The 26,326-nt window shown below is 40.5% G+C and overlaps 1 protein-coding gene and 1 non-coding gene across 6 annotated transcripts; one reads left to right on the forward strand and one right to left on the reverse strand.

Annotated features, from left to right (window-relative positions):
- The first annotated feature begins 2,505 nt into the window (after positions 1-2,505).
- Positions 2,506-26,028, forward strand: UBXN8 (UBX domain protein 8). 5 transcript variants are annotated; one of them, XM_047716722.1, is made up of 8 exons: positions 2,540-3,333; positions 7,445-7,567; positions 9,837-9,907; positions 12,984-13,106; positions 14,539-14,667; positions 16,082-16,123; positions 19,034-19,108; positions 25,590-26,021. In XM_047716722.1, the coding sequence occupies exons 1-8, from the start codon at positions 3,084-3,086 to the stop codon at positions 25,860-25,862; spliced, it is 1,086 nt and encodes a 361-aa protein (XP_047572678.1). In that variant the 5' UTR covers positions 2,540-3,083; the 3' UTR covers positions 25,863-26,021. The 5 variants fall into 5 exon arrangements, with proteins under 5 accessions (XP_047572698.1, XP_047572691.1, XP_047572678.1 ...); XM_047716727.1 differs by lacking the exon at positions 25,590-26,021 and adding an exon at positions 22,448-22,694 and having other exon boundaries at positions 2,560-3,333; XM_047716742.1 differs by lacking the exon at positions 14,539-14,667 and having other exon boundaries at positions 2,506-3,333; positions 25,590-26,028.
- On the reverse strand, positions 6,933-7,039 carry LOC125094495 (U6 spliceosomal RNA). The gene has a single exon (XR_007125523.1). It is a non-coding gene; the product is annotated as a U6 spliceosomal RNA (small nuclear RNA).
- Positions 26,029-26,326: the final 298 nt, after the last annotated feature.

Raw genomic sequence — 26,326 nt, forward strand, 5'->3', positions numbered from 1 at the left:
AAAAATGTGAAATTTGTGTTTTAAGAATATTAATGGTTTAGGGCACCTGGGTGGCTCGGTCGGTTAAGCATCTGCCTTTGGTTCAGGTCATCATCCTGGAGTCCAGGATCAAACTCCACATTGGGCTCCCTGCTCAGCTGCCCTCTACCCGTGCCCCATGTTCTCTCTCTCTCAAAAATAAATAAAATCTTAAAAAAAAAAAAAAAGAACATTGATGGTTTCATATGAACTATCTAGATTTTAAAACTCCTTTCTCTTATACTATACTCAAGTATGTTCATAAGATTATATTGTAGGAATTGAGACATCTAGCCTATAGTTTAATTATCATCACTTAGAACTACATCAATCACCATAATGACTCTATTATTTGTCTCAGGAAATTCTCGCCCACAAGTAGGCTGTCAGTTAGTACATAACTTAATTGTTAGCTTTATATTTTCCTGAAAATCCATTTATTTGAACAATAGGTTGTTCAACTGGGTAAAAAGTTTCCCTCTCAGGTACTGAGAAGTTAAACTAATGACTCAACTGGAAAAAATCCTTGCTTACCAAAAAAGGAAGCTAATCTGTTCTCAAGTCCTTCATTTTGCTCAGCCCACCAGTCCTGAACTATTATACCATGCACTATGTCCATTCCCAGTGAGGTACCCACAAAGGAATTGAGAAGGCCACCTTAAACTACCTTAATCTAAACTCCAAAAACCTATACAAACCACCCTTGACCATCTCTCTGAGAAACTAATAAGGGCACCTGGGTGGCTCAGTGGGTTAAGCCTCTGCCTTCAGATCAGGTCATGATCTAAGAGTCCTGGGATCAAGTCCCGCATCAGGCTCTCTGCTCAGCGGGGAACCTGCTTCCCCCCTCTCTCCGCCTGCCTCTCTGCCTACTTGTGATCTCTCTGATCAGACAGAGACAGATCACAAGTAGGCGGGGAAGCAGGCTCCCTGCTGAACAGAGAGTCTGATGCGGGGCTCGATTCTAGGACCCTGGGATCACGACCCGAGCCGAAGGCAGAAGTTTAACCCACTGAGCCACCCAGGAGCCCCTCAAATAAATAAAATCTTAAAAAAAAAAAAAAAAACTAAGAAGATTTTTGTCAAAATAGTATTCTCTTAATGCAGTAAGTGAGAAATTTGGTTTTATTCCAGCAGGTTATTTTGGCGTTGTTTTTAAGATTTTATTTGAGAGAGAGAGCATGAAAGGGGCGAGGGGCAGAGGGAGAAGCCAGCTCCCTGATGAGCAGAGGGCCCGATGTGGGACTTGATCCTGAGACTCCAGGATCATGACCTGAGCCAAAGGCAGTTACTTAACCAACTGAGCCACCCAGGTACCCATTTTGGCGGTCTTTTTTTTTTTTTTTTTTTTTTAAAGATTTTATTTATTTGTCAGAGAGAGAGAGGGAGAGAGAGCGAGCACAGGCAGACAGAATGCCAGGCAAAGGCAGAGGGAGAAGCAGGCTCCCCGATGAGCAAGGAGCCCGATGTGGGACTCGATCCCAGGACGCTGGGATCATGACCTGAGCCGAAGGCAGCTGCTCAACCAACTGAGCCACCCAGGCGTCCCTTTGGCGGTCTTTTTATGAGGAGTTAGCCATAGACAATCACAGTGAAGAGACTTCAGAATGGACAAAGTTTGGGAAATGTATGACCTCAAGCAAATCTGGAGTACTTATAAGCCTCCACTTTATTGTCTTGACAGAAACTCACTGGCGCCATCAATAGATGAAATTAGGAATATAGGAAGCCAGGGAATTAAAAAAAAAAATACCTAAAGGAGGAAATCATAACAAAATGATGATGGAGTCTTCATGCAGACAACTAATGAGAATCCCTGAATGAATCAATATATTTAATTTTTAATCGGTATGTCATAATTTATATTCCTTCGTCTGGACTGATTTTGAGATTGTGCCCTCCTATTTTGCATTTTCACTTTCAGGACAAAGTTCTTAGCCTATATACAAAACAAAGTTCCCCGTGGGCCTAGCTCTAACCTAACTACACACCTCCACTTTAAACTGCACTCTTTTAAACCATTAAATATTTAATATTTAAACTATTTAAACCATTACATATTTAAACTGGTAGTTCCTCTGCATTCAGTTTCCTAAATTTGAAATCTCACTCTTCCTTTGTTCCTCACTGCCCCCCTTAATTCCTGACATTTACAACACAATTTGAAGGCATTCCCCCAAGCCCTTGGGGTAAGGTTTGCCAGCACCCTGTGTGTATCCCTATTACAGCACTCAGGTGCTGTATTGTATTTATCCGTTTACAGGGCTAGTAAACTGAGTTTTTTGAGGACAGATTCAGTAACTTACATGTATTTGAATCTCCCGTAGTTCTGCAGTACCGGGCAAAACTGTGGGGCTCAATAAATGTTATAATACACGGAAAGGTGAGGTGGGAGGACTGATGGATGGGTCGGAAAACGAAATTTCAAAGCATTAAACTTCGTAAATTGTGGGGACCATCAGAGCTTAACTGAGTTGCAGCTGCTTAGAAACGCCACAGAGGTGAGTCATGGGATGGCAGTGAGGTCATAGAACTGCGAGGCCAAGTTAAGCCTTCAACAGTCACACCTGCTCTGGCAAAACTGAGGCACAGGGCAAGGAGTAGCAGGACTCCAGGGTCTCCAGGACCTGGAATTTGGTTCAGGCCCCACTTTTCAAGCATCAACCCAGAGGAACAAGAGGCTGCAGAAGGGGCCAGGAACCGTTAGGGAGGTAAGGAAGATCCTTCAGAAGAGTAGTGCTTAGTAGCTCCGACCCATAAGCCCACAATCACCCACTGCGGACACAAGGCAGATCACGAGGCAAGAGGCTGCCTTCTGACACAGTCAGCTGCCCCTACACTTTCTCTTCCAGTATTTTACTTTCGAGAGTTCTTTTTCACAGCTTCCAGAGTCCACCAGCCGAAGGGACGAGCGCTGCGGGCCCTGTCGCCAGGGAGCTGCAGCCAGCGCCCAAGCTTTGCTTTCACAGGATTTGGCTAGGCGGGCAGCCAGACAGACCATCTCTCTGGACAACATATGACGTGGGGAGGTGACCTGCATTTCTTCTGATATAAGACTACAGATTATGAGTTCTAAAACAGGGGCGATATCAGTCGAACCAACGACCCAGCTTCAGGACCTAGATGCCCCCGAAAAACCGTCCCTTAGGAAGGGATCCACACCATCGCCCGAAGGAAGGCGCAACCGGAAGGGGCGGGGCCCCCCCGGACGCGGAGCTTCTGCTAGCATGGCTTCTCGTGGGGTCATTGGGGTTTTCCTCCTCTCTGCTCTCCCCCTCTTGTGTCTGGAGCTCCGGCGTGGGATCCCCCATCTAGGTAAGTGTTGGCTTTTTCCTTCTGGCGCTCACAACCGCATAACTTTACCACGAATGTTGCGTCGAATTCCGGTCTCAAGGCCGCAGCCTCTATGGGCGGCGTGGACTACAATTCCCAGGCTGCATCGCGCCCGCCTCTCTCTTCCGGCGCCGAGTCTCCGGGGAGCGAGACTCCCGGGGCATTGCGGTGGCTGGCTGTTTTTTGGCGGAGAAGGTGGTCTTCCAGTTTTCCGTGCAAGGGGAGAGGCTGGCAGAAAGCACAGGAACATACGTAGAAACTACTGGCAGATTGTTTTGAACGCTCACAAGGAAATAGGGTGGTGTGATGTAGGCCTTCCGTGGAATTTAAGGAATGATACGGAGTCAGAGCCAAAAACATTCTAGACAAAGGGAATTGTGACGTGTTAGAGGAAAGGGTGAACATCACTGTTAATGAATCAAGGAGACTTAAGGGGAGAGTGGCTCGAGATAATAACATTCACTGAGCACCTGTTAAAAGCCTAACTCTGTTATCTCATCCAATCTGTATTATAACCATGGGGGTGGTTACTGTTACAATCCTCATTTTACACTTGAGAAAACAGACTTAACGGAGGTTGAGCGCGTCCCTAAGGCTTTGAGTCCCTGGAGGAGCGTCTGGCTAGCTCAGTCAGCGGAGCATGCGACTCAATCTTAGGGTTGTGCGTTCAAGCCCCACGCCAGGCGTAGGGATAACTGGATAGTCAGTGGAGTCTGTGGAGAATGTTTTGGAAGGAGACTGTAGTGGAAGCAGTGAAGCAAGTGAGACTCTTGAAGTAGGCAAGTAGTGATGATGACCTGGACTAGGATGATAACAGATGAAATGTGCACAGACTTGGAATATTTACAAAGTGGAATCAACAGGATTTGTGGATGGATTAATGGAAAGGAGGGATTCAAGAATGACTTCTACATGTGAAGTTGAACAACCCTTGGTAGTTGATAGTGCCAGTGATAAAGGGAAAACTGAGAGAAAAGTGGACTTGAGAATCAGTCCATTTTTGGATATGTTAGTCATGGGTTTACATGCATGTCTCCCTCCCTGTGTTCAGTTTTTAAGTTAGAGACCATGATAGAACCTAGCTTTGTATATTTCTTCTCCCTCTCCCCAGCCCCAAGAAGTTAGGTACCTAGAAATGTTGCTGAAAATAAGAACTTAAAATAAAATGCTTTTTTAAAAAAAAATCTGCAGAGTCCCTCTAGAAACCTCCTACTCACTCAGGCTGTATTGGAATCTAACAAAAGACCTTTATCCAAATTACATAAGGAAATGTTAAATTCACTCTTACCTATTCTTGAATTTACCTGCTCCCTTGCCTTTACAGTATCCACCTCTGTTAATTTAGATTCTCTTCTACTTCGCACTTAATGGTTTTTCTTTTTTCTTTTTTTTTTTTTTAAAGATTTTATTTATTTATTTGACGGAGAGAGATCACAAGTAGGCAGAGCGGCAGGCAGAGAGAGAGGGAAGCAGATTCCCTGGAGAGCAGAGAGCCCGATGCGGGGCTTGATCCCAGGACCCTGAGATCATGACCTGAGCCAAAGGCAGAGGCTTTAACCCACTGAGCCACCCAGGCACCCCAGGTTTTTCTTTTTTTAATTTTATTTATTTATTTGACAGACAGTGAGAGAGGGAACACAAGCAGGGGCAGAGGGAGAGGGAGAAGCAGGTTTCCCGCTGAGGAGGGCGTGGGCACGATCCCAGGTGGTATCATGACCTGAGCCAAAGGCAGATGCCTAACGACCAAGCTCCCCAGGTGCCCCTACTTTATTTTCTTGATACTCATCCTCCAAATATCCAGTAATAGTAGTTAAGTCTATTTTACAAACCATATGTCCCAGTGCAATGGCTGCAGGGGTGGTTACATGTGGAGCAGTACTTACAGACACTAATACTCAGCCGGAGCTGCTAATTGCATTCCTGGCTGGAAAATTAGAAATCCCAGACCTGTCCATTCACCTGGGTTGTATTTTTGGACAGACTGAAAAAATGATTCCTATCTTTTTCTAGTATGTAAAAGCCTTCATTGCCATTTTTACTTGTACTTACAGCTAAATATATTAATGCCACTTCCTCACATGTATTATTCTTTGAAGTGCCTTGTACGTGGGCTCTTGAGAATAAGTACCAAAAAAATCAATTTAATAGATTTTTTTTTACTTCAAAGATGTGCACACATATCTAGTTCTTTTATATTCCCATATGACATTTGCAAATTGCTTGCTTGTTAGAACAAAAAGCAGCATAATGGAACATAAGTCCCATACCTGAGTGGTTTCTCTAAATACCAATGCTGTAGGTATTAAATTACTTTTATTATACCCTAGATTTAGTTAGGTGTTGTTTTGAACAACACTTGGGTCAACAGCTAATGCTGGCAAAAGTTGGAGGACTATGAGGCAAAACAAAACAGTATTTCTTTCTTTTTAAAAAAATATTTCATTTATTTATTTGAGAGAGGGAAAGCAAGCACGAGAGCGCACCAGCAGGTTGGAGGGTAGGGAGAGGGAGAAGCAGAATCCCTACTGAGGAGGGAGCCTGATGCTGGACTCAATCCCCAGACCCCAGGACCTTGAGATCATGACCTGAGCCAAAACAACTGAGTTACCCAGGTGTCCCAAAACAAGTATTTCTTTAAACAACTTTAAGTTGCTATTTTTTAAAAGGATAACATATATATCAGTTTTGAGTTAAAAATGAAATATTTATGCACCTGGCCTATTCAGTCTGAAGATGTGTGGCTCTCGATCTCCAGGTTGTGAGTTTGAGCCCCACATTGAGTACAGATATTACTTAAACAAAAATTTTTTTAAAAATTAATTAAAATAAATAAAATATTTATTACAAGTGTAGTCAACTATACTTCAAGAAAGAAAGAAATATTTAAGTATGTATATATAATTCCTTCTTTAATCTTTAATTGGACTGATTACTTGCCCTGATTATGCCTGGTAACTTTTGAGAACTACCAAACTAAAAACTCTTGGAGGTTAGAAAGCATTTTTTCTTTTTAAAGATTTTATTTATTTATTTGACAGAGAGAGATCACAAGTAGGCAGGGAGGCAGGCAGAGAGAGAGAGAGGGAAGCATAGAAAGCATTTTAACCCAACTTTGTATTTGTTCTCTCACTATTAGCAAATAATGTTACACAAAATATAGGTATTTGTTACATTTTTGCTCATCTAATTTTCATCTTTATTCTTAAAATAAGATGAAATACTGAATTTGTACTTATTTCTAGGTGAACATGTATGTATATAGTAATTTTATTTGCAAATGATGGAATAAACATTCAGAAATAGAGAAGTACACAGTTGTATAATTTAACTATGAGAAATATGAGTTTCATGTTTCAGAATGACTGGTTTTTTTTGTTTTTGTTTTTTTAATTTTATTTTTAATAAACATATATTTTTATCCCCAGGGGTACAGGTCTGCGAATTGCCAGGTTTACACACTTCACAGCACTCACCATAGCACATACCCTCCCCAATATCCATAACCCCACCCCCCCAACCCCCCTCCCCCCATCAACCCTCAGTTTGTTTTGTGAGATTAAGAGTCACTTATGGTTTGTCTAAAAAATATGGAACGCTTCACGAATTTGCGTGTCATCCTTGCGCAGGGGCCATGCTAATCTTCTCTGTATCGTTCCAATTTTAGTATATGTGCTGCCGAAGCGAGCACCAGAATGACTGTTTTTAAATAGAATGAGAATTTGACAAGATGATACTGTCACAATTTAATTCCTGGTGGGATAATTTCATTTCCTTCTCTGGATAGAGGGAAACCAGAATTTATTCATTACTGATAGTCATACTGTTTATAATGTAGCCAGTCACTTGAATTATACATATATTCCTGAGACAGAAGCTATTCTAAAATTGTTTTCTGAAAACTCATTCTGGCAATGACAACCATGATGATTTTAGGTCACAAAGGAGACTGTATTAAAAAAATCATAAGACAGTTGCATAAATTAACTTTTACTATACCACTCTAAATTATTTTAATGCCTTGCTATTTATTATTAGTATCAAGAAAAGTGTTTTGAATTTTAATTGTACTTTTTTTTTTCTTTACCTTTATAAGGCATTAAAGATCTAATTTTGCTGTGTGGTCGGATTTTCTTACTGCTTGCTCTTCTTACTTTAATTATTTCTGTGACTACCTCATGGCTTAATTCATTTAAATCGTCCCAAGTGTATCTGAAAGGTAAGTTTATTATTTATGCTACCCTTTTATAATTTTCTACTCAAGTTTCTTTCCTTTATTGATTCTAGAACTTTGCATAGTAAGAGCTACTTACTGTTAATTGGTGATGTACAATTTCAAGGTAGAGTCATCATTACAACTTTTGTCTTGATTTTTAATGGACTATAAATCCCCAGTGCTTAATTGTCAGATTTTCTTCAAATGAGTAAAAAATCAGCTTGTTTATATACTTTGTCTTCCCAAATTTTAATCCTCCATATTTTGTAAAGATTTGTATGATGAAATGTATCAAAAGCTCAGTGGCTTTAAGGATTACAGCCCCTTGGGACTCCTGGTTGGCTCAGTCAGTAGAGCATTAACTCTTGATCTTAGGGTCGTGAGTTCAAGCCCCACATTGTGCATGGAGCCTACTTAAAAAAAAAAAAAAAATTAAAGCTCCTTAATCACCTGTTATTGATTTATTTAGAAGCTATACTCTTTGTTTCAGAGTCAGGAGGGAGTCTTAAGATCACTAAGTCTGATTCATCACATAGCGAGTTAGTGGCCAGACTGGGCCTTCTGATTTCCTGTGTGCTTTGCTGCTCCCCTAATCTTTCCTTCATAAATCTGAGGAAACACTTATTGCCAGGAGAGAAAGTAGTTGACAGAAAGGAGTGTTCCTATTTAAAGAGCCAGGCAGGTTAATGGATATATTTTCCAAAAAGATGGATAATTCCTCCAGGGAATACAGTTAAATTAATTTAAATGAAACTTGGTACAGGTGCCTGGGTCAGTCAGTCGGTTAAGCTACCATTCTTGATATCAGCTTAGGTCTTGATCTCAGCCTTGTGAAGTCAAGCCCATGTTGGGCTCCACTTAAAATAACTAATTTAGTATACCCAGAATGAAAAAGGTCATACAACAGCAAAAATCCTTTCTCTTGCCATTCAGTGGCTAATAACCTAATAGTGGTTCAATCATTGGAATTGCCAAACACATCGCTTCTCGGCCTTTTGGCTAAGATCAAGTGGAATTGCCAAACACACCCCAGCTTCGGGGTCTAGGCATGTTGCATTTATTTATTTTTTTAATATTTTATTTATTTATTTGACAGAGAGAGAGAGATCACAAGTAGGCAGACAGGCAGGCAAGCAGGCAGAGAGAGGGGGAAGCAGGCTCCCTCCTGAGCAGAGAGCCAGTGCGGGGCTGGATCCCAGAACCCTGAGATCATGACCCAACCCTAAGGCAGAGGCTTTAACCCACTGAGCCACCCAGGCACCCCTGCATTTGTTTTTTTTAATGATTTTATGATTTTATGTTTTTATTTTTAAGCAATCTCTACATCCAACATGGGGCTCGAACTCACCACCCTGAGATCTGAGACAGCCAGGCATCCTGGCATTTTGCTTTTATGGTCATGTCCAAGGGTGACCAAATGGTACTCAAGTCTGCAGTGCAGCATTCCATGCTCAGGTTCAGTAATGAGCTTCTATGCCATGTCTTGGAGCTGCTGAAGCCCTATCAAGGGCCTACACTTAAAATCCAACTCACATGCTTAACCAACTGAGCCACCCAGGCTCTCCCCAGCATAATCACTCTTTTTTTTTTTTTTTTTAAAGATTTTATTTATTTATTTGACGGGGAGAGAGAAAGAGATCACAAGTAGGCAGAGAGGCAAGCAGAGAGAGGGAGGAAGCAGGCTCCCCGCCGAGCAGAGAGCCCGATGCGGGGCTCGATCCCAGGACCCTGAGATCATGACCTGGGCCGAAGGCAGAGGCTTAACCCACTGAGCCACCCAGGCGCCCCCATAATCACTCTTTTTTTAGGATTTCATTTATTTATTTGACAGAGTGAGAGAGCACGAGGGGCGGAGGGGCAGAGAGAGAGAGAGGGAGAAGCAGAGCAGACTTCCCACTGGGCGGGGAGCCTGACGCAGTGCTCGATCCCAGGACCCCTGAGATCATGACCAGAGCCAAAAGCAGATGCTTAACTGGGCCACCCAGGTGCTCCCATAATCATTCTTGAAGCCTCCTCACCCAAACTGTACATAAAATAATCAATACATGTGAAAGAACTTTTGTTTCAGAACAGACCTTTTCTTATAGATTTTACTTGTGGATTTCTTTGTTTGAACTATCTGCTTATATCTCATTCATTATTTCAAAAATTACAGTCTTTTTTGAAGGGTTGTCTCTCTTGAAATGTTATCTACAGACTCTTTTCAGAGAAAAGAGCATTCAGTTTATCATATTTGGGAATTAAAAAGCACTTTTATGTTTTGCTGTCTTAGAAGAAGAAGAGAAGAATGAGGAAAAACAAAAACTTGTCAGAAAAAAACAACAAGAGGCGCAGGGTGAAAAGGTAAAGCATAATTTTTAGAGAGTATATATAGAGAGAATACAGAATATCTGGGGCATTTAAAATTGAGGTCTATTGCTTTCTATGTTTGTGCTTAGATTTTTTTTAATTATTGAGGTCAAATTCACATGACCTAAAATTACCAAATAAAAAAACCCAATTTAAAATGTACAGTTCGGGGCGCCTGGGTGGCTCAGTGGGTTGAGCCTTTGCCTTCGGCTCGGGTCATGGTCTCCGGGTCCTGGGATCGAGCCCCGCATCTGGCTCTCTGCTAGGCGGGGAGCCTGCTGCCTCCTCTTTCTCTGCCTGCCTCTCTGCCTATTTGTGATCTCCCTCTCTGTGCCAAATAAATAAAATTAAAAAATAAATAAAATGTACAGTTCGGTGGCATTTAGAACAGTCACAGTGTTGTGCAACTGCTACCTCTGTCTAGGTCCAGAACATTTTCTTTATTCATTTGACAGAGAGAGGGAGCAGCGGGGAGGGGCAGAGAGAGAAAAAAAGCAGACTAAGTGCCACTGAGTGCGGAGCCCAATGCAGGGATCAATCCCAGGACCCCAAGACTGACCCAAGCTGAAATCAAGAGTTGGCCACCCAACCAACCGAGCCACCCAGGCACCTATGCTTTCTATTTGTATGAATTTGTCTATTCTGAACATTTCATATGAATGGAATCCTATAACATGTAACCTGTGTGTTTGGCTGCTCTCACTTAGCATAATGTTTTCTGGGGTTCATCCATACACATGTATCAGTACCTCAGTCCTTTTTTTTTTTTTTTTTTAAGATTTTTATTTATTTATTTGACAGAGATCACAATAGGCAGAGAGGCAGGCAGAGAGAGAGGAGGAAGCAGGCTCCCTGCTGAGCAGAGAGCCCGATGCGGGGCTCGATCCCAGGACCCTGGGATCATGACCTGAGCCGAAGGCAGAGGCTTTAACCCATTGAGCCACCCAGGCGCCCCATTATTTCCTCTTCTTTATTTATTTATTTGACAGAGAGAGAGAGAGATCACAAGTAGGCAGAGAGGCAGGCAGGGGAGGGGGGGGAAGCAGGCTCCCTGCTGAGCAGAGAGCCCGACATTGGGCTTGATCCCAGGACCCCAGGATCGTGACCCGAGCCGAAGGCAGAGGCTTAACCCACTGAGCCACCCAGGCACCCCTCCTATTTCTTCTTGAATCAGTTTAGGCAATTTGTGTTTCTAGGAATTTGTCTATTTTATTTTGGTTTTCTGATGTGATGGTCTACAATTGTTCTAATACTGTTTTTCTAATCCTTTTTATTTCTGTAAGGCTGGTAGTAATATCCTCACATTTCTGATTTTAATTATTTGTCTCCTCTTTTTCTTCATCAGGTTAAAGTTTTGTCAGTTTTGTTGATCTTCTTGAAGAACCAATTTTGGTTCTGGTTGTTTTTCTGTTCTATTCTCTGTTTAGTTTGTTCTTTTTACAGTTTTTTAAGGTTAACTTCTTGATTTAAGATTATTCTTTAATTAGATGTTTATAGGTATAACTTTCCCTCTGAGCACTGCTCAGAGCATTGCTGTAACCTATTCAAGATTGTGTTTGATAGCTAGGAATTCCATTTACTGTGGATGATCATCTAACACTTATTTCTTGACCTTGAACTGTCAGACCGAGGTAGTTGCCAGATTGATCATTAACCTTTGTGAAAGCAGGGACTCATGTGGACTTTCATCTAAATATTAAAAACATAAACTATTTATTTATTTAGTTTGTTTTAACATAAGCCCTTTTACAAAGGCTTGGTACAAGGGCACTAATATTTTGAAAGCTATCAACTTGTTTTCAACTTGTTATCAATATGTTTCAGCTTCTAAACAACTTGTTCTTCTGGTGAACAAATTACTCCTTTTTAAGTAAACAAGTGAAGGCTGAAAACAAGTCACAAGAGTAAAAGCCTATGTATTTGTTGGGAGATGGGAGATTACTACATTTGTAACTACCCTAATCTGAATTTAGAACAATACAAGTGTCCTTGCAAGATCTTTTGTAAGAAATTCTCTTGTAAATGTTTGAACTGTATCATGTTATTTCCAGTGGAAGGAACTATTAATTGTAAAGCCTTGCTTGATAATTAGTAAATTATAAGGACATCTAGATGCCACCTCTCTGTTAACCAGTGTCTGTAATTCCTAAAGGTGTGTAAAGTTAGGATTCTTTTGTTTGGCAGAAGTCTTTAACCCATTAAAGTTCTCTCTTTGGACAAAAGAAAATTAGTGTCTCTGTATAGTCTATGTATGTGGATGGTGGAGTGCCGAACTTGTGCAGATATGTACCTGCTGATAAGTAAAATTTTTGAGGCTTGGCATTGTAAAATGGTGATTTTTCCCTTCTGATTCTTGATTGATAGTTTGATTTGGCAAAGAACAGATTAAAAATGCCTAGAATTTTGAAATATTGCAGCATTAGCCTAAAAATTCCAGTGTGGTTTTCGAAATTCCTGTTTCTCTCTTTCTTATAGTCTCCATTTTTCATTTTAAGTCCAAAGATATGTTCAACTTCGCTGTGATTAAGCTATTCAGTGAACGCTCTTCCAAGCAACTTCATGTGTTGGGCGTGCTTTCAACAAACGGCTCTGACTCAAAGCTCCTAGAAGTCAAGGATCCCGTCCTAGGCATCTTTACATCCCTAGCTCCTCGTAAGTTTTCATCGCACTGAAAACTCAGGATGGGGGCGCCTGGCAGGCTCAGTTGGCAGAGCGCACAGCTCTTGATCTCAGGGTCATGAGTTTGAGCCCCACGTTGGGTGTAGAGATTACTTAAAAAAATAAACCCTTACTGGAAAAAAAAAAAAAGAAAAAGAAATGAAAACACACTAAAGGGATAGAGGCAGACTCCCAAATAAGCATAAATATAGAACATTTGTTTTTTATCAGCATTACGTATAAATGCAGATTTGTAGAGAGTGTTGTTGAAGTGGAGGCTGCTGCTTTTGGGGCAAAATGGAGTTAGTATGAGAACACAATTTCTTCTCCTGGTTCCTATTTATTACTTTGTAGACAACATAAAATCTTAGGAATGGCATAATAACAATGCCTCTTTTATTTTTTTGAACAGGCCAGCAGATACATAGAGAATGTTCTAAAACCTCACCAGGAAATGAAGCTGAGAAAACTGGAAGAACGCTTTTATCAGATGACGGGTGAAACCTGGAAGTTGAGCAATGGCCATAAGCTTGGGGTTAGAAAATATCCTCCCTCCATATTTTGAATTCTGCTATTACGTATATGCAATCGATGTATATTGTGTGCAATGTATAAGTACGTCCAATGTATATAACAGATATTGAATTTTTTATTTTCAAATGAGGTTAAACTAGTAATATGGTCTGTTTTGGGGGAGTCTTTACTGATCGTGATTATACATAGAGCATATCTGTGTGTCGAATGGCTAAATGCTTTTGGTGCCAAAAGAGCATATAACTTAGGTGCTTGATAAGCTTTAACATAAGGTAGTCTTTGAGAGAACTGTTGACTAATCACCATATTTTATAGGAGGAAATTCAGATCTTTCCTTAACTAAGATCTCCCTGGTACTATAAGCTCACATTTTGCTCATTATGTTTGACTCTGTTTCCGTAAAGCCAAGTTAACCTTTGGCTCTTTTTTTCCCTTGCCATTGAGTCTGAATTTCATCATTTGCTACTGGAAGTTCAGAGGAACTTGTGACAGATAAGCATGTGTCTGAGAATCTGGCAATTATTTTGCACAGAAGAAAGTTTTAATGGATAATATTAACAAAAAGTAATCTTTATGGTTTCTGGAATAACAAATCCTTTGCCTTCCAAAGTGATTAATTCAAAAGAAAGATGAGAGTTTGAATTTGAGAACTTAACCATGTTTATATATAACAGGATACTAGGGCCACATTTAGCTATGAAAGTATTTCATGGTCACATATGCAGACCTGTTTTTTTCCACAACCTTTTGAAGCATAATCCCTTGCACTGTCTTGCTTTCTTTAATGAAAGGAGAAAAGGTTATCATCCAGGTTTTCTTCTTTCTTCCATCCTACTGAAAAACTTGGGGATCAGTTAAAATGGAAAGATCCCTCCAACCTTATATCTATCAGAGGGAGCCCCAGAACTGGATAAGGGTAGTTTCTTTTCTTTTCTTTTTTTTTTTAAGATTTTATTTGACAGAGAGAGAGTGCACCAAGGGCAGAGGCAGGCAGAGGGAGAGGGAGAAACAGGCTTCCCGCTGAGTGGGGAGCCCGTCACAGGGCTCAATTCCAGGACCTTGGGATCATGACCCCTTCTGAAGACAGATGTCTAGCCCACTGAGCCACCCAGGCACACCAGCTTCTACAAGATGTTAAGCTCCATGTTTTCTTGTCTAAGGAGATAATACTTTAAGTTTCTGGGCCACATAATGACTAAATTCCCTTTTTTTTTTTTTTTTTTTTTTTTTAAGTGGGCTCCATTCCCCATGTGAGGCTTGAACTCATGACACTGAGATGGAGTTGCTTGCTCTACTGACTGAGCCAGCCAGGCACCCGAACTTAATTCTATTTTTTACTGAAATGCCATTGGGGTAAAAGAAATAACCACTGTGAATAGAATAAAGTTGGTAATAGAGAGCATTTAGAAATAGTCTGTTGTTTTTTTGACTAGGGTGACGAAGATTTGGTGCTGGAAAATGAGGCTTTTAAAACATCAAACAGAGAAGCAGCAAAGAGACGAAACTTGCCTAAGCTGTTAACCAAAATCTCACCATCTGCTGAGCAGCCCACGCGGAAGGAGGTTCATTCCTAAATGCCTACTCATGTAATCGTATCACTGTGCGATAGGAATACTGCTGTCTGGGCCAGGTGGCACAGTGAGTAAAGATTAGGACGGGCTTTTGATCCAGATGGTGTCTCCCACTATCCTGCAAAAGGATCAGCTTCATTGCGAATCGCTTTTCCTGTTTGGTATTAACGTTCTGAACGCCACACAGAAAGAAGATGTGAAAAAGATGCTAATAGGTTTTGAAAATACTCAGTTATTTCTGAGGAGGGAATTCGATTATGTAGAAAGGAAAAATATAATGTTTATTAACCAAAACATTCCTACAGGTTGCTAAGACACGATTAAGCCATATTTAGCAAGTGTCATTTTTCTCAGTGGCCCTGCTAGGAAAGGGGTTAGCAACCATTCACTTTGGAACAGTGCTCAGATTTATTATTCCTTCTGTTCTTTCATATCTTCAGTTCCAAATTAACTCTTTTGGAGGTGGCAAAGGTTGGAAATAGGTCTCTTTGCACTAACTCTTAGGGAAAGCTGGGAGGCCGTATTTTCCCTGAAAATAGTTTCTAAAGTGTTGCTTCTCTGCCTGAGGTTTCTTGGTCCTTTAACGGGGCTTGAAGGTGGCAATCAGGTCACTGAACTATTTCTAGCATTTCAAAAAGATCTAATGAACTGTATGGTCTAATTTAAAACCCAGGATTCTTTGCTTTTTGTTCATAACATGAGTTGTCTCAAGTTGATGGTAAATTTTGGTTGACTATCACCTGTGCTTTTGATACCAGAGAAAAACAAATGGTTTATTTGATAAAATGCAATTAATGCTGGTTAGATAAAATGCTATAAAACATGAGTCTGCGGTATTAAAAAACAAAAAGCATACTTAAGGGGAAATTGTTGGCAACTGTTTAATGAGAGAAAATGGTCTGAACACCTGGTTTTGTAATGGATAAATAGAAATAGGGAAAGCAGAGTAAATCATGAAGACAACCAAAGTGAAAGGTGGTTATCTAGTCCCCTAGAAGTGCCAGTCAAGAAAAATATGCACTTAAGATGTGATATATATGCACATATGCACCTAAATAATCTGGGGGGGTCTGTTGAAGTTAATATTTATCCTCTGTTTCGTTAAATAATATATTTTATATAGTATCTTGGAATATCATAAAAATAAGATTCTTACATGTGCATGGATGGGTAGCTGTCAGCTCACCTCCTGTTACTATCATCTGTTCAGCACAGAGTTGCTTCCCCAAAAATGTTTATTAATGGAGCTCTTCCATATTACATATTTTTTATAAATATCTATTAAAAGATTTCATTAATCTTAGATATGCCTGAACTCTGCATTAAAAGGAACTCTTCTTGCTGGGATTTTTTTTTTTCCTTCAAAATGTTTACATTCCTCTTACAAATCCCAATTTACCTTTAGGTTCTTGATCTACCTGAAGAACCTCCTGAAAGAGCTGAAGAAGTAAGCTTGTTTTTTTTTTCCTTTGGAAATTAAATATATTTTGTTTTCTTTAATGTCAAGTGAGTACCTCTTATCTCGGTTTGGGTTTAGAAAGAGGAGCGGGCACCCATGTGTATGAGATTGCACTGTAACTAGGTCAGTTTTGAATGTGGTGTGATCTTAAACCCCTCAGCTCTCGTCCTGTTTGGGAGCCCACCGTCCGTCCACTGTCCGCTGAGGGTGGGGCGTTAAGAGCCCTCCCACTTCATGGGGCAGAGAAAGGATACACTGGCTTTTCCAAACCTGAGCTCAGCAAAGGAGTTATTTATTTATTTTTTTTTTAAGATTTTATTTAGTCATTTGACAGAGAGAGCACAAGCAGGCAGAGCTGCAGGCAGAAGGAGAGGGAGAAGCGGACTCCCTGCTGAGCTGGGAGCCCATCCTGGGGCTCGATCTCAGAATCCTGAGATCATGACCTGAGGCACCCAGGCGCCCCAGGAGTTACTTATTCAAACAGAATCAATATAGGCAGATGACTTCAAATTGTAGTTTTCCCCCTAAGATAGAGGAACTGAAGAATGCAGCTACTGTGTAGATGTTTGAGTTGAAGGATGGTTTGCAGTTTGGGGGGGCAGGGTTTGACTGACCCTTCGCTCCGTGTTGAGCTGTCCTCTGCCCAACTGTGCTGCAGCCATGTCTGCTGCCTTCCTGTGGTCCCCAGGCTGAGGTCCAGATGGGTCTCTAATGTCCTGGGAGCACAGGTCTTTAAAGCCCCAAAGTCCTTTAAAGCCACAAAGGAAAGCCCTGATGGTCTTAGGGCTCAGCAGTGGTTAGACTCCTTAAAAACCGGTTTTGAGGCCACCAGGAAAGCCACCAGGAGGGTCTCATTTTTATCAACACATTCACAACGTTTTAGTTGAGGATTTTGGATGTCCTAGGAAAATCCAAAAGTCATAGTAGAGACAATGAAGGGTACAACCCAGACACCGAACCTCCAGGAGAAACACACAAAAAGAAAAACAATTTCTAATTCCTTTCTTTTATACCCAACAAATTCAAGTCTGTGCTATGTCCGTCCTGACCTGCACACTCTACCTTCTCACTTCACATCAAGTGCTGGGTTGTTATCCATGACAACCATTTATCATACAGAAGTAATTAAATACAGCTCAGGTTTGACAGGGAACACCTTTTATGAATTTACTCTGTTTTTAAAACACATGACATCATTCCTACAGAACAGATTGGTGGGGCTTTCACTATATATATATGTATATGGGGTAGCTGTGACTCTATGATAATGAGCCCTAAGAAAATTCCTGTTCTGGCCAAAGCTTGCTTGCATTTCAGAGCAGACTAATAGAACTAAAGACTGCATGGGTTTCTGATAAAGGGATCTGAAACAATCCAGTTCTTACTTAAGCAGTACATTTTGATTCTTTTAGTGTTATTTATTTAGTATTATAACCATCCATAGTGTTCTTTATTATTTTTTCTTTCTTTTTTCTTTTTTTTTAGAGAATTTATTTTTTTGTCAGAGAGAGAGAAAGCACAGGCAGGCAGAGGCAGAAGGAGAAGTAGGCTCCCCACCAAGCAAGGAGCCCTATGTGGGATTCGATTCCAGGACGCTGGGATCATGACCTGAGCCGAAGGCAGCCACTTAACCAACTGAGCCACCCAGGCGTCTCCATCCATAGAGTTCTTTTTTTTTTTTTTTTAAAGATTTTATTTATTTATTTGACAGAGAGAAATCACAAGTAGGCAGAGAGGCAGGCAGAGAGAGAGGAGGAAGCAGGCTCCCTGCTGAGCAGAAAGCCCGATGTGGGGCTCGAACCCAGGACCTGGGATCATGACCCACTGAGCCACCCAGGCACCCCTCCATCCATAGAGTTCTAAATAATATGGTAAAAATTTAAAAATGAGAGGACCAGCACCTGGGTGCCCTGGGCTCTGATCGTGATCTCAGGGTCCTGGGATCCAGTGCTAGGTCAGCTGCCTGCTCAGCGGGGAGTCTGCTTCTTCCTCTGCCCCTCCCCCAGCTTGTGCTCCTTCTCTCTTGCTCTCTTGCAAAATAAAATCTTTTTAAAAAGGGTTTCCTGGGCACCTGGGTGGCTCAGTGGGTTAAGCCTCTGCTTTCAGCTCAGGTCCTGATCTCAGGATCCTGGGATCGAGCCCCACATCCACCTCTCTGCTCAGCAAGGAGCCTGCTTTCCCCTTTCTCTCTGCCTGCCTCTCTCTGCCTACTTGTGATTTCTGTCAAATAAATCAACAAAATCTTTAAAAAAAATTTTTTTAAATAAAATAATATAAAAAAGGGTTTCCTGACAGTTATCATTTATTTAATAAACATGAGAAAAAATGACTTCCTCATCTGTTTTTTAAATGACTTTTAATATTAACTAACAGTTTCCAGGCTCTTTTTAGCTATTTAACTGTTTAATCAGGAAGAAATGATGTGGAAACCCAATCCGTAAAGCAGATGGAGCAGAAGCTCTATCCCCGCAACTCGGACCTACTCCTCTGGGCACAGCCTATAGAGTCACTTGGGAACTTTTGTTTCCTTCCAGTCCGGTGTTTTTCTCCTCTAGATTCTGAGGTGCCACTGAACCTTCTTGGTTTGGTAGATGAATTTTGAAGCCCTTGTGCAACCTTGATATTATCTAGACAGAAGCATCTAGTTTCTGGTGTCCTCTCTGGAAGGTTCCATCATTGATCAGTCAATAGGAAGATGTTCTTCCATTTCAGAAGGCATTTTTATATTTAGAGTGATTTTTATCTGGACCTTTTTTTGGCCTACTACTCTCAGAAATAAATTGTCTACAAAACCCCCCACAAGCTGTTTAGAATTAGAGACGTTTCATAGGAGTAGCCATTTTGGAACCGCAAAGAGCAGCAGATTGGAATTCTTACTTGAACATTTTTATTCCTCAGGTAGTTACTGTTGCCCTCCGATGTCCAAGTGGGAGTGTCCTGAGAAGAAGATTTTTTAAGTCTTGCAGTTCACAGGTGAGGCCATTTGTATTTTGAGAAATATTTTTGTTGAATTTGGCAAGTCTACTGTGCAGTGGGGGAGGCCGTACCACTCTCTTGTCTGGGTTTCCCTTCAGGAATGGCCAAGGGCATTTGTATGTACTCGGTGTTGCAGAAATTTGGATAATTAGGTATTCTGGATCTTTTTGAACTGTGATTTCTGCATTATTTTCCCCAGTTCTTTTTTTTTTTTTTTTTTTAAGATCTTATTTATTTATTTGACAGAGAGTGAGACCACAAGCTGGGAGACAGAGACGGAGGGGAGAAGCAGACTGTCTGCTGAGCAGGGAGCCCAATACAGGGCTCCATCCCAACACCCTGGGATCATGACCTGAGCCTAAGGCAGCCACTTAACCAACTGAGCCACCAGGCACCCCTTTTATCCTGTTCTTTTCCTATTTTTCATTTGTTTTTTTGTTTTTGTTTTTTTAAGGTTTTATTTATTTATTTTGCAGAGAGAGATCACAAGTAGGCAGAGGCAGGCAGAGAGAGAGAGGAGGAAGCAGGCTCCCCACGTAGCAGCGAGACCGACATGGGGCTCCATCCCAGGACCCTGGGATCATGACCTGAGCCAAAGGCAGAGGCTTTAACCCACTGAGGCACCCAGGTGCCCCTAATTGGTTTTTTAATTAATTACATTTTCACAGCTGGGTAGATAATGATGTTCTCAAATCTCTAGCAAGCAGCCAGTCTTAACTTTGTTCCCATTATCCTTGATGGGTTATTAACTTAAGCCCTATTGCTTATATGTAATTTTCAGATCATTCTTTAGGGGTCATTTCCTTTTGTTCTAATAGAGTTTTTTTCTCTTAAAAACAGTGCTGTGTTCATTAGCAATAATTTGGAAAACAGAAAAGTAGAGAGAAAAAAGACTTGATCTGCAGTCTGATGCCAAGGCCAATTGCTAATATTTTGGTGTATTTCTATTTTTAAGTGTGCTTAACTATGCATTGTATTACAAATATATCTAAATGGTTTTCTGTCATGATTGTTGCATTTAGCCTTCTATGACGAGCATGCTGTGAACTATAATGGAAAATGCTGATGGATTTGATTACATAGAAATGTAAAATTCTATAAAGAGAAAGTTCAGGGGTACCTGGGTGGCTCAGTCAGTTAAGCATCTGCCTTTGGCTCAGGTCATGATCTCAGGGTCCTGTGATGGAGCCCCACATGGGGCTCCCTGCTCAGTGGGGAGTCTGCTTCTCCCTTTCTCTCTGCCCCTCCCCACAGCTTGTGATCTCTCTCTCTCAAGGAAATAAATAAAATCTTACTACAAAAAGAAAAAATTCAGAAAGTTAAAACTTTGGAAAAAATATTTTATATCTACATATGATAGCCATTTCTTTATAGGGAGTATACTAATCAAGGAAGAGGTAAACTCAGTAGAATGACAGATTAAAAAACAAAAACAAAAACATGAAGGAGGGCACCTGGGTGGCTCAGTAGGTTAAGCCTCTGCCTTCGGCTCAGGTCATGATCCCAGGGTCTTGGGATGAGTCCCGCATCAGTCTCTCTGCTCAGCAGGGAGCCTGCTTCCCCTCTCTCTCTGCTTGTCTCTCAGCCTACTTGTGATCTCTCTCATTCTGTCTGTCAAATAAATAAATAAAATCTTAAAAAAAAAAAAAAGAAGGATTTCCTAAAGAAAAAAAAAATGACATAAAAATGTTAGGCCTCACTTAGAATCAAAGAAGTGCAAAATAAATTGGGACAGAATTTTGTACCTATCAGATTGTCAAAAATAAAGAGTACTGAGACGCCTGTTTGCCTTAGTCCGTTAAGCGTCTGCCTTGGGCTCAGGTCATGATCCCAGGGTCCTGGGATCAAGTCCCGCATCTGGCTATTTGCTCAGCAGGGAAACTGCTTCTCCTTCTGCCTCTGCCTGTTCTGCCTCCAGCTGTCTGTGCTTTTGCTCTTTCTCTGACAAATAAATAAATAAAATCTTAGGGAAAAAAGTACAAAATTTTGGGCAGTGTGTGGAAAAAACAGTGATTCTCATTAGTTTTTCTTGTGAATATAAATTGGGCCACTGTTCCTATGGGATAATTTACTCATATTATCTTTTTTTTCTTTTTTAAAAGATTTTATTCACTTATTTGACTCAGAGAGAGATTAGTGAGAGAGCACAAGCATAGGGAGCAGCAGAAGGAGAAGGAGAAGCAGGCTACCCGCTGAGCAAGGAGCCCGATAAGGGGCTCAATCCCAGGACCCCGGCATCATGGCCTGAGCCTACGGCAGACACTTAACTGACTGAACCCACCTAGGCACCCCTCATAATCTTTAAAATATATCTTTTGGGGGGCGCCTGGGTGGCTCAATGGATTAAAGCCTCTGCCTTCAGCTCAGGTCATGATCTCAGGGTCCTGGGATCGAGTCCCACATCGGGCTCTCTGCTCAGCAGGGAGCCTGCTTCCTCCCCTCTCTCTGCCTGCTTCTCTGTGATCTCCATCTGTCAAGTAAATAAAATTAAAAAATATATATATATCTTTTGGTTCGTTGCTTTCCCTGTTCGTGCTCTCTCTCTGACAAATAAATAAATAAACATCTTTAAAAAAAATAAGACAAATGATCAAAGATATAGGTGTTTATATGGGGATTGGTTGAATGAAGGTGTATCCAAATACTGGAAGATTATGAAGCTTTATAACCTAGAAGAATGGAGTATCAGTAGGTTCTTGGATGGTAGTTAGCAGGAAAAGTCAGAGATTATCTGTAATTGATACTCCAGCTTCCCCCAAGAACATTCTAGTATCCAGCTTTCTTCCTAAGAAGAAAGCAAACAGTCCTTTGGCAGGCATTTTTAGGCAATAGGAAATGGAAGTTTTGACAGTTACTATGGAAATCTTCATAACAAGAAATGTTCTCAATTAATAGGAATAGCCCATTGAAAATTGGGCTATCATAAGGCAGTCACTGGGGCCTGGACATGTCTCTGGTGACAAAGTTCCTGAATGATTTTTGACTAGTGGCTTTGATTTTGATTGAAATAATTTTATTTTGCAGGTGCTAACCTTTATTCATAATTTTTAATTGAATAGCCTTTCCATTTCCTAGGGTTGGGGCTTGGCTAATTGTTAAATGCCCCTGCTATCTGTAGATGCTTTAGTCCCTAGGTCTTCTCTGAAACTTCGGAAAGGTATTAAAGGTAATTTGCATCTCACAGTTCTAGGCGTATTATTTTCCTTTAAACTGTAGATGGTTCTGTTTCATTACTCAATTACATGATTTCACAGTGGAAGAATTATAAAATATCATGATGTTCTAGAGGGACACAACTGTGCACAGTTTTTGATAGCTAAACTTTTTATCCTTTAGGTCTTATTTGACTGGATGATGAAAATTGGGTACCACACATCCCAATACAGCCTGTCTACTTCCTTTCCCAGATGCCCTCTGGAAGTGGGGGGAGGCTGGTCCCTGCAGGACATAGGAATAACTGTGGATACTGTACTCAATGTGGAAGAGAACGAGCAGACAACTAATGAAGAAAGGAGAACTACCTGTTCTCCATAAAATCAGCAATGCCATGGCCTTACAGGACAATAAAGGATTCACATTAAAATTATGCCATCCCTTGATTGAGCTCAAGGAGGGAAACACTTAAATGTTGATGTCCTTGGTAACATGTGGACATAAAGGATTAGAAAAGGATTACTCTCTGCATATAATAGTTTTTGGAATGTGCCATCTTATAATGTGCCAAATGAAGACTAGATAAAAATGTCTACAGTAAGATACTCAATGATCTGTATTTTTCCTAGCTGACATCATTTATCACTATGTTGAAAAACAAAGTCATACGAGTCTGTTTTCTGCCTCTACAGTCCACCTTGCCACTCTATCTCACAATTCAGACTCTCTAAAGTCTATTAAGTAGGAATGTGTGTGTGTGTGTGTGACAATATATTTATATATATTGTTATTTCATCTTCCTGCAGTGTTATATTCATGTTTTAGTAATACCAAGTTCAACTCACAAGTGTGGTATAAAAAGATTTTTGTTATGGTCACTCCCTTTTTCTTTTCCTATGTGTGTTGAGTCAATTGACTCCTGTGTGTATCGGCCTCTCTTTAATGCTCCCTTTACCTCTTGTGTAGAATTTATTACACTGTATTATTGCTGTGTTTTTGTTTCCCCAAATACATAATTCCTTAAAAGCAAGGATTGTATCTTTTTTTTCCTCCAGAAGTACCTAGTATATAGTAGATGCTTAATACATGTTTGAAAATAATAAGCTGTCTCAACCTCTTTTTTTTTTTTTTTTGTCTCTGGAATATCCCACATTGAAAAAAATGAAAAAGTCTCATTTTAAATTAATCATAAAAGGATTTCAAAACTTCACAAAGTTGTAAAAACAAAATTAAAATCACCCATAATCTCAATATCCAGAAGTAAGTGTGACTAAAATTACAGTTTTCTGTGTGTCCTGCTGGACTTCATACTTATGTACAATTGATTAAAAAAGCAAAAAAAGGACCCCAAATTTTTAGACCCCTTGGAAAAACTGATTATTGTGAAAGTTACCAAGAAGTTTTGCTACTTAGGAATTGTGATAGCTGGCTCCGACAAGGGGATATTTGTTATGTGGCAAGAGAAACTAGTACAAGAAACATTAAGGACATTTCCCCCAACAGTATAAAGAGGTCTTCAGGATGAATGACTTTTACTGTTGTGGGTAGATTCTTTGGTTTCTGTGACTGGTAATTTGTCTTAATTAGGGTTCCTTTTGAAGAGTCAGCAAGTGTCCAGTATTTTTTGAAATAGACTCAAATCCAGATAGAAATACAAAAGAAAATGAACAGACGCTTCCATATTCACCTGTTCTGATCTCAGACTTTCATAGGTTCTATCTTCAGTTGTCTGTCCACATCCACGTCCAAGGATACAGACTACAGAAAATGATTATCATTAAAAAAAAATATGGGGCACCTGGGTGGCTCAGTCAATTAAGTGTCAGAATCTTGATTTCAGCTTGGGTTATGATCTCAGGGTTGTGAGATCGAGCCCTGCATTGGGCTCCATGCTCAGCAGGGAGTCTGCTTGAGCTTCTCTCTTCCTCTGTCCCTCCCCAACTAAAATAAATAAATCTCTCTCTCTTTTTTTTTTTATAAAGATTTTATTTATTTGACAGAGAAAGCACAAGCAGGGGGAGAGGGAGAAGCAGGCTCCCGGCTAAGCAGGGAGCTGGACATGGGGCTTGATCCCAGGATTCTGGGATCATGTCCTGAGCCGAAGGCAGATGCTTAACCATCTGAGCCATCCAGGTGCCCCTAAAATAAATAACTTTAAAAAAAACTTTGTTCTTGTTTAAAAAGACAAAATTTTAGTAATTAACAGATGGTCCTTAAAATTTGTGGAATAGTTGCCTCCTGTCCCCATAGTTTCTAACACATAAATCATTAAGGCCATTTCTTTGCAAAGCGATACATTTTTCTTTAAACAAAGACAAAACACTGTTGCGTGGATAGCTAAAGGGCTAATGATAGATGTTAATTGTTTCCTTGGTTACAAAAGCTAATTCTTCTGGATGTAGGGAAAGGAATTACAGATGCCTTAAATCTTTAGATTCTTAGTTAATAATAATATTCTTTTATACCAGTCCTCTTGCAATGAGTTGGAAAAATTAGAAACACAATTAAGGAATTATTATTTGTAGGTGTGATGATGGCATTGTGGTTAGGTGAGAAAGAAAAAGTATCTCTAAAGATATATGCTATAATAGGAATTCTGGTAAAATTTTGCTTCAAAATAATGGGGAGAGGACAGTAGGTGGGGATATAGCTGAATAAGTATTAAAGGTAAATGAAAGATACATTGGGTTACCGTATACTCTTCTTCCTAATTTTGCATAGTTTCCCATGATATTAACAGGCTTATGATTTTAAAAAAGGACAGAGTTGTAAGTTTGTCAACTGATATATGAGAAAGCTGTGACTTAAAATAGCTTTAGATTAAAAAAAAAATAGTCCCAAGGAAAACTAACTTGAATGCTATTTCTACTTGGCATGCTTATTGTTTTTAATAATATACTTCAGTGGAGGAATAAAATTGAAAAACTTAAAAGACCTAGATCTTACATATAGAATATTCTGAGTCTTGAAACATGGCAGGCAGTCAGAATGACAGAGTACACTATAACCTGTTTCTCTCTAGCACACCAGCCACATATCTTTATTTAGAGAATTCTCCCTAATTATATTATTCTTCATCTCTATTCATGCTTCACTAGTTTTTCTTTTTTAAAGATTTATCATTTTCTTTTTTTTTTTTTTAAGATTTTTATTTATTTATTTGAGAGAGAGACAGTGAGAGAGAGCATGAGTGAGAAGGTCAGAGGGAGAAGCAGACTCCCCATGGAGCTGGGAGCCCGATGCGGGACTCGATCCTGAAACTCCGGGATCATGACCTGAGCCGAAGGCAGTCGTCCAACCAACTGAGCCACCCAGGCGTCCCGAGATTTATCATTTTCTAATCCTGCGGTGGATGAAGACTTGGGGGAGAAGGAGCCCAGTGAGCCATCCAGGTGTCTCGAAGATTGATTTATTTGAGAGAGAGAGAGGGAGAGTGCGTCAGAGGGGCAGAGGGAGAGAATCTCCAGCTGACTGCCCGCTGAGTGTGGAGCCCGGCTGGGGTCTCCGTTGCCTGACCCCGAGATCATGTCCTGAGCAGAAACCAATGCAGACGCTCAGCCAACTGAGCCACCCAGGTGTCCCATGCTTCACTTTGTAAACTTCACTGTAATGGCCCGATGTGGCAGATAACTCATTTGAGTTTAATAAATACAGTAGTTACCTGTTATTGAAACAACGTAAATCTCACTTTAGGTTGCCCCATTAATATGCCTGTGATACTAAGGGGTATTTTGTCACGGGAGAAAATAAAAACCTTAAAGCCGTCTTTTTCTAAAGAGGGAGGGAACTTTTTCTAAAGGGAATTTTTTTTTTTTCTAAAGGAAAAAATTTTTTAAATGTGACATTCTCCTTTAAATGCAGGGGAGGTGGTGGCCGTTGGGGAACTAGTTTTAATGAGTTAATTGTTCTGCCAGCTGAAACTGAGATCCTAAAAATACCAAGTTCTAAACCATCCAGCAGTTTTGGACTTCTACTCAGGATAAAGAAAGGTGCAAGGTTGGGGGCGCCTGGGTGGCTCAGTGGGTTAAAGCCTCTGCCTTCAGCTCAGGTCATGATCCCGGA

This window comes from Lutra lutra, chromosome 2 (genome assembly GCF_902655055.1).
Source record: "Lutra lutra chromosome 2, mLutLut1.2, whole genome shotgun sequence".
Taxonomy (NCBI): Eukaryota; Metazoa; Chordata; class Mammalia; order Carnivora; family Mustelidae; genus Lutra; species Lutra lutra.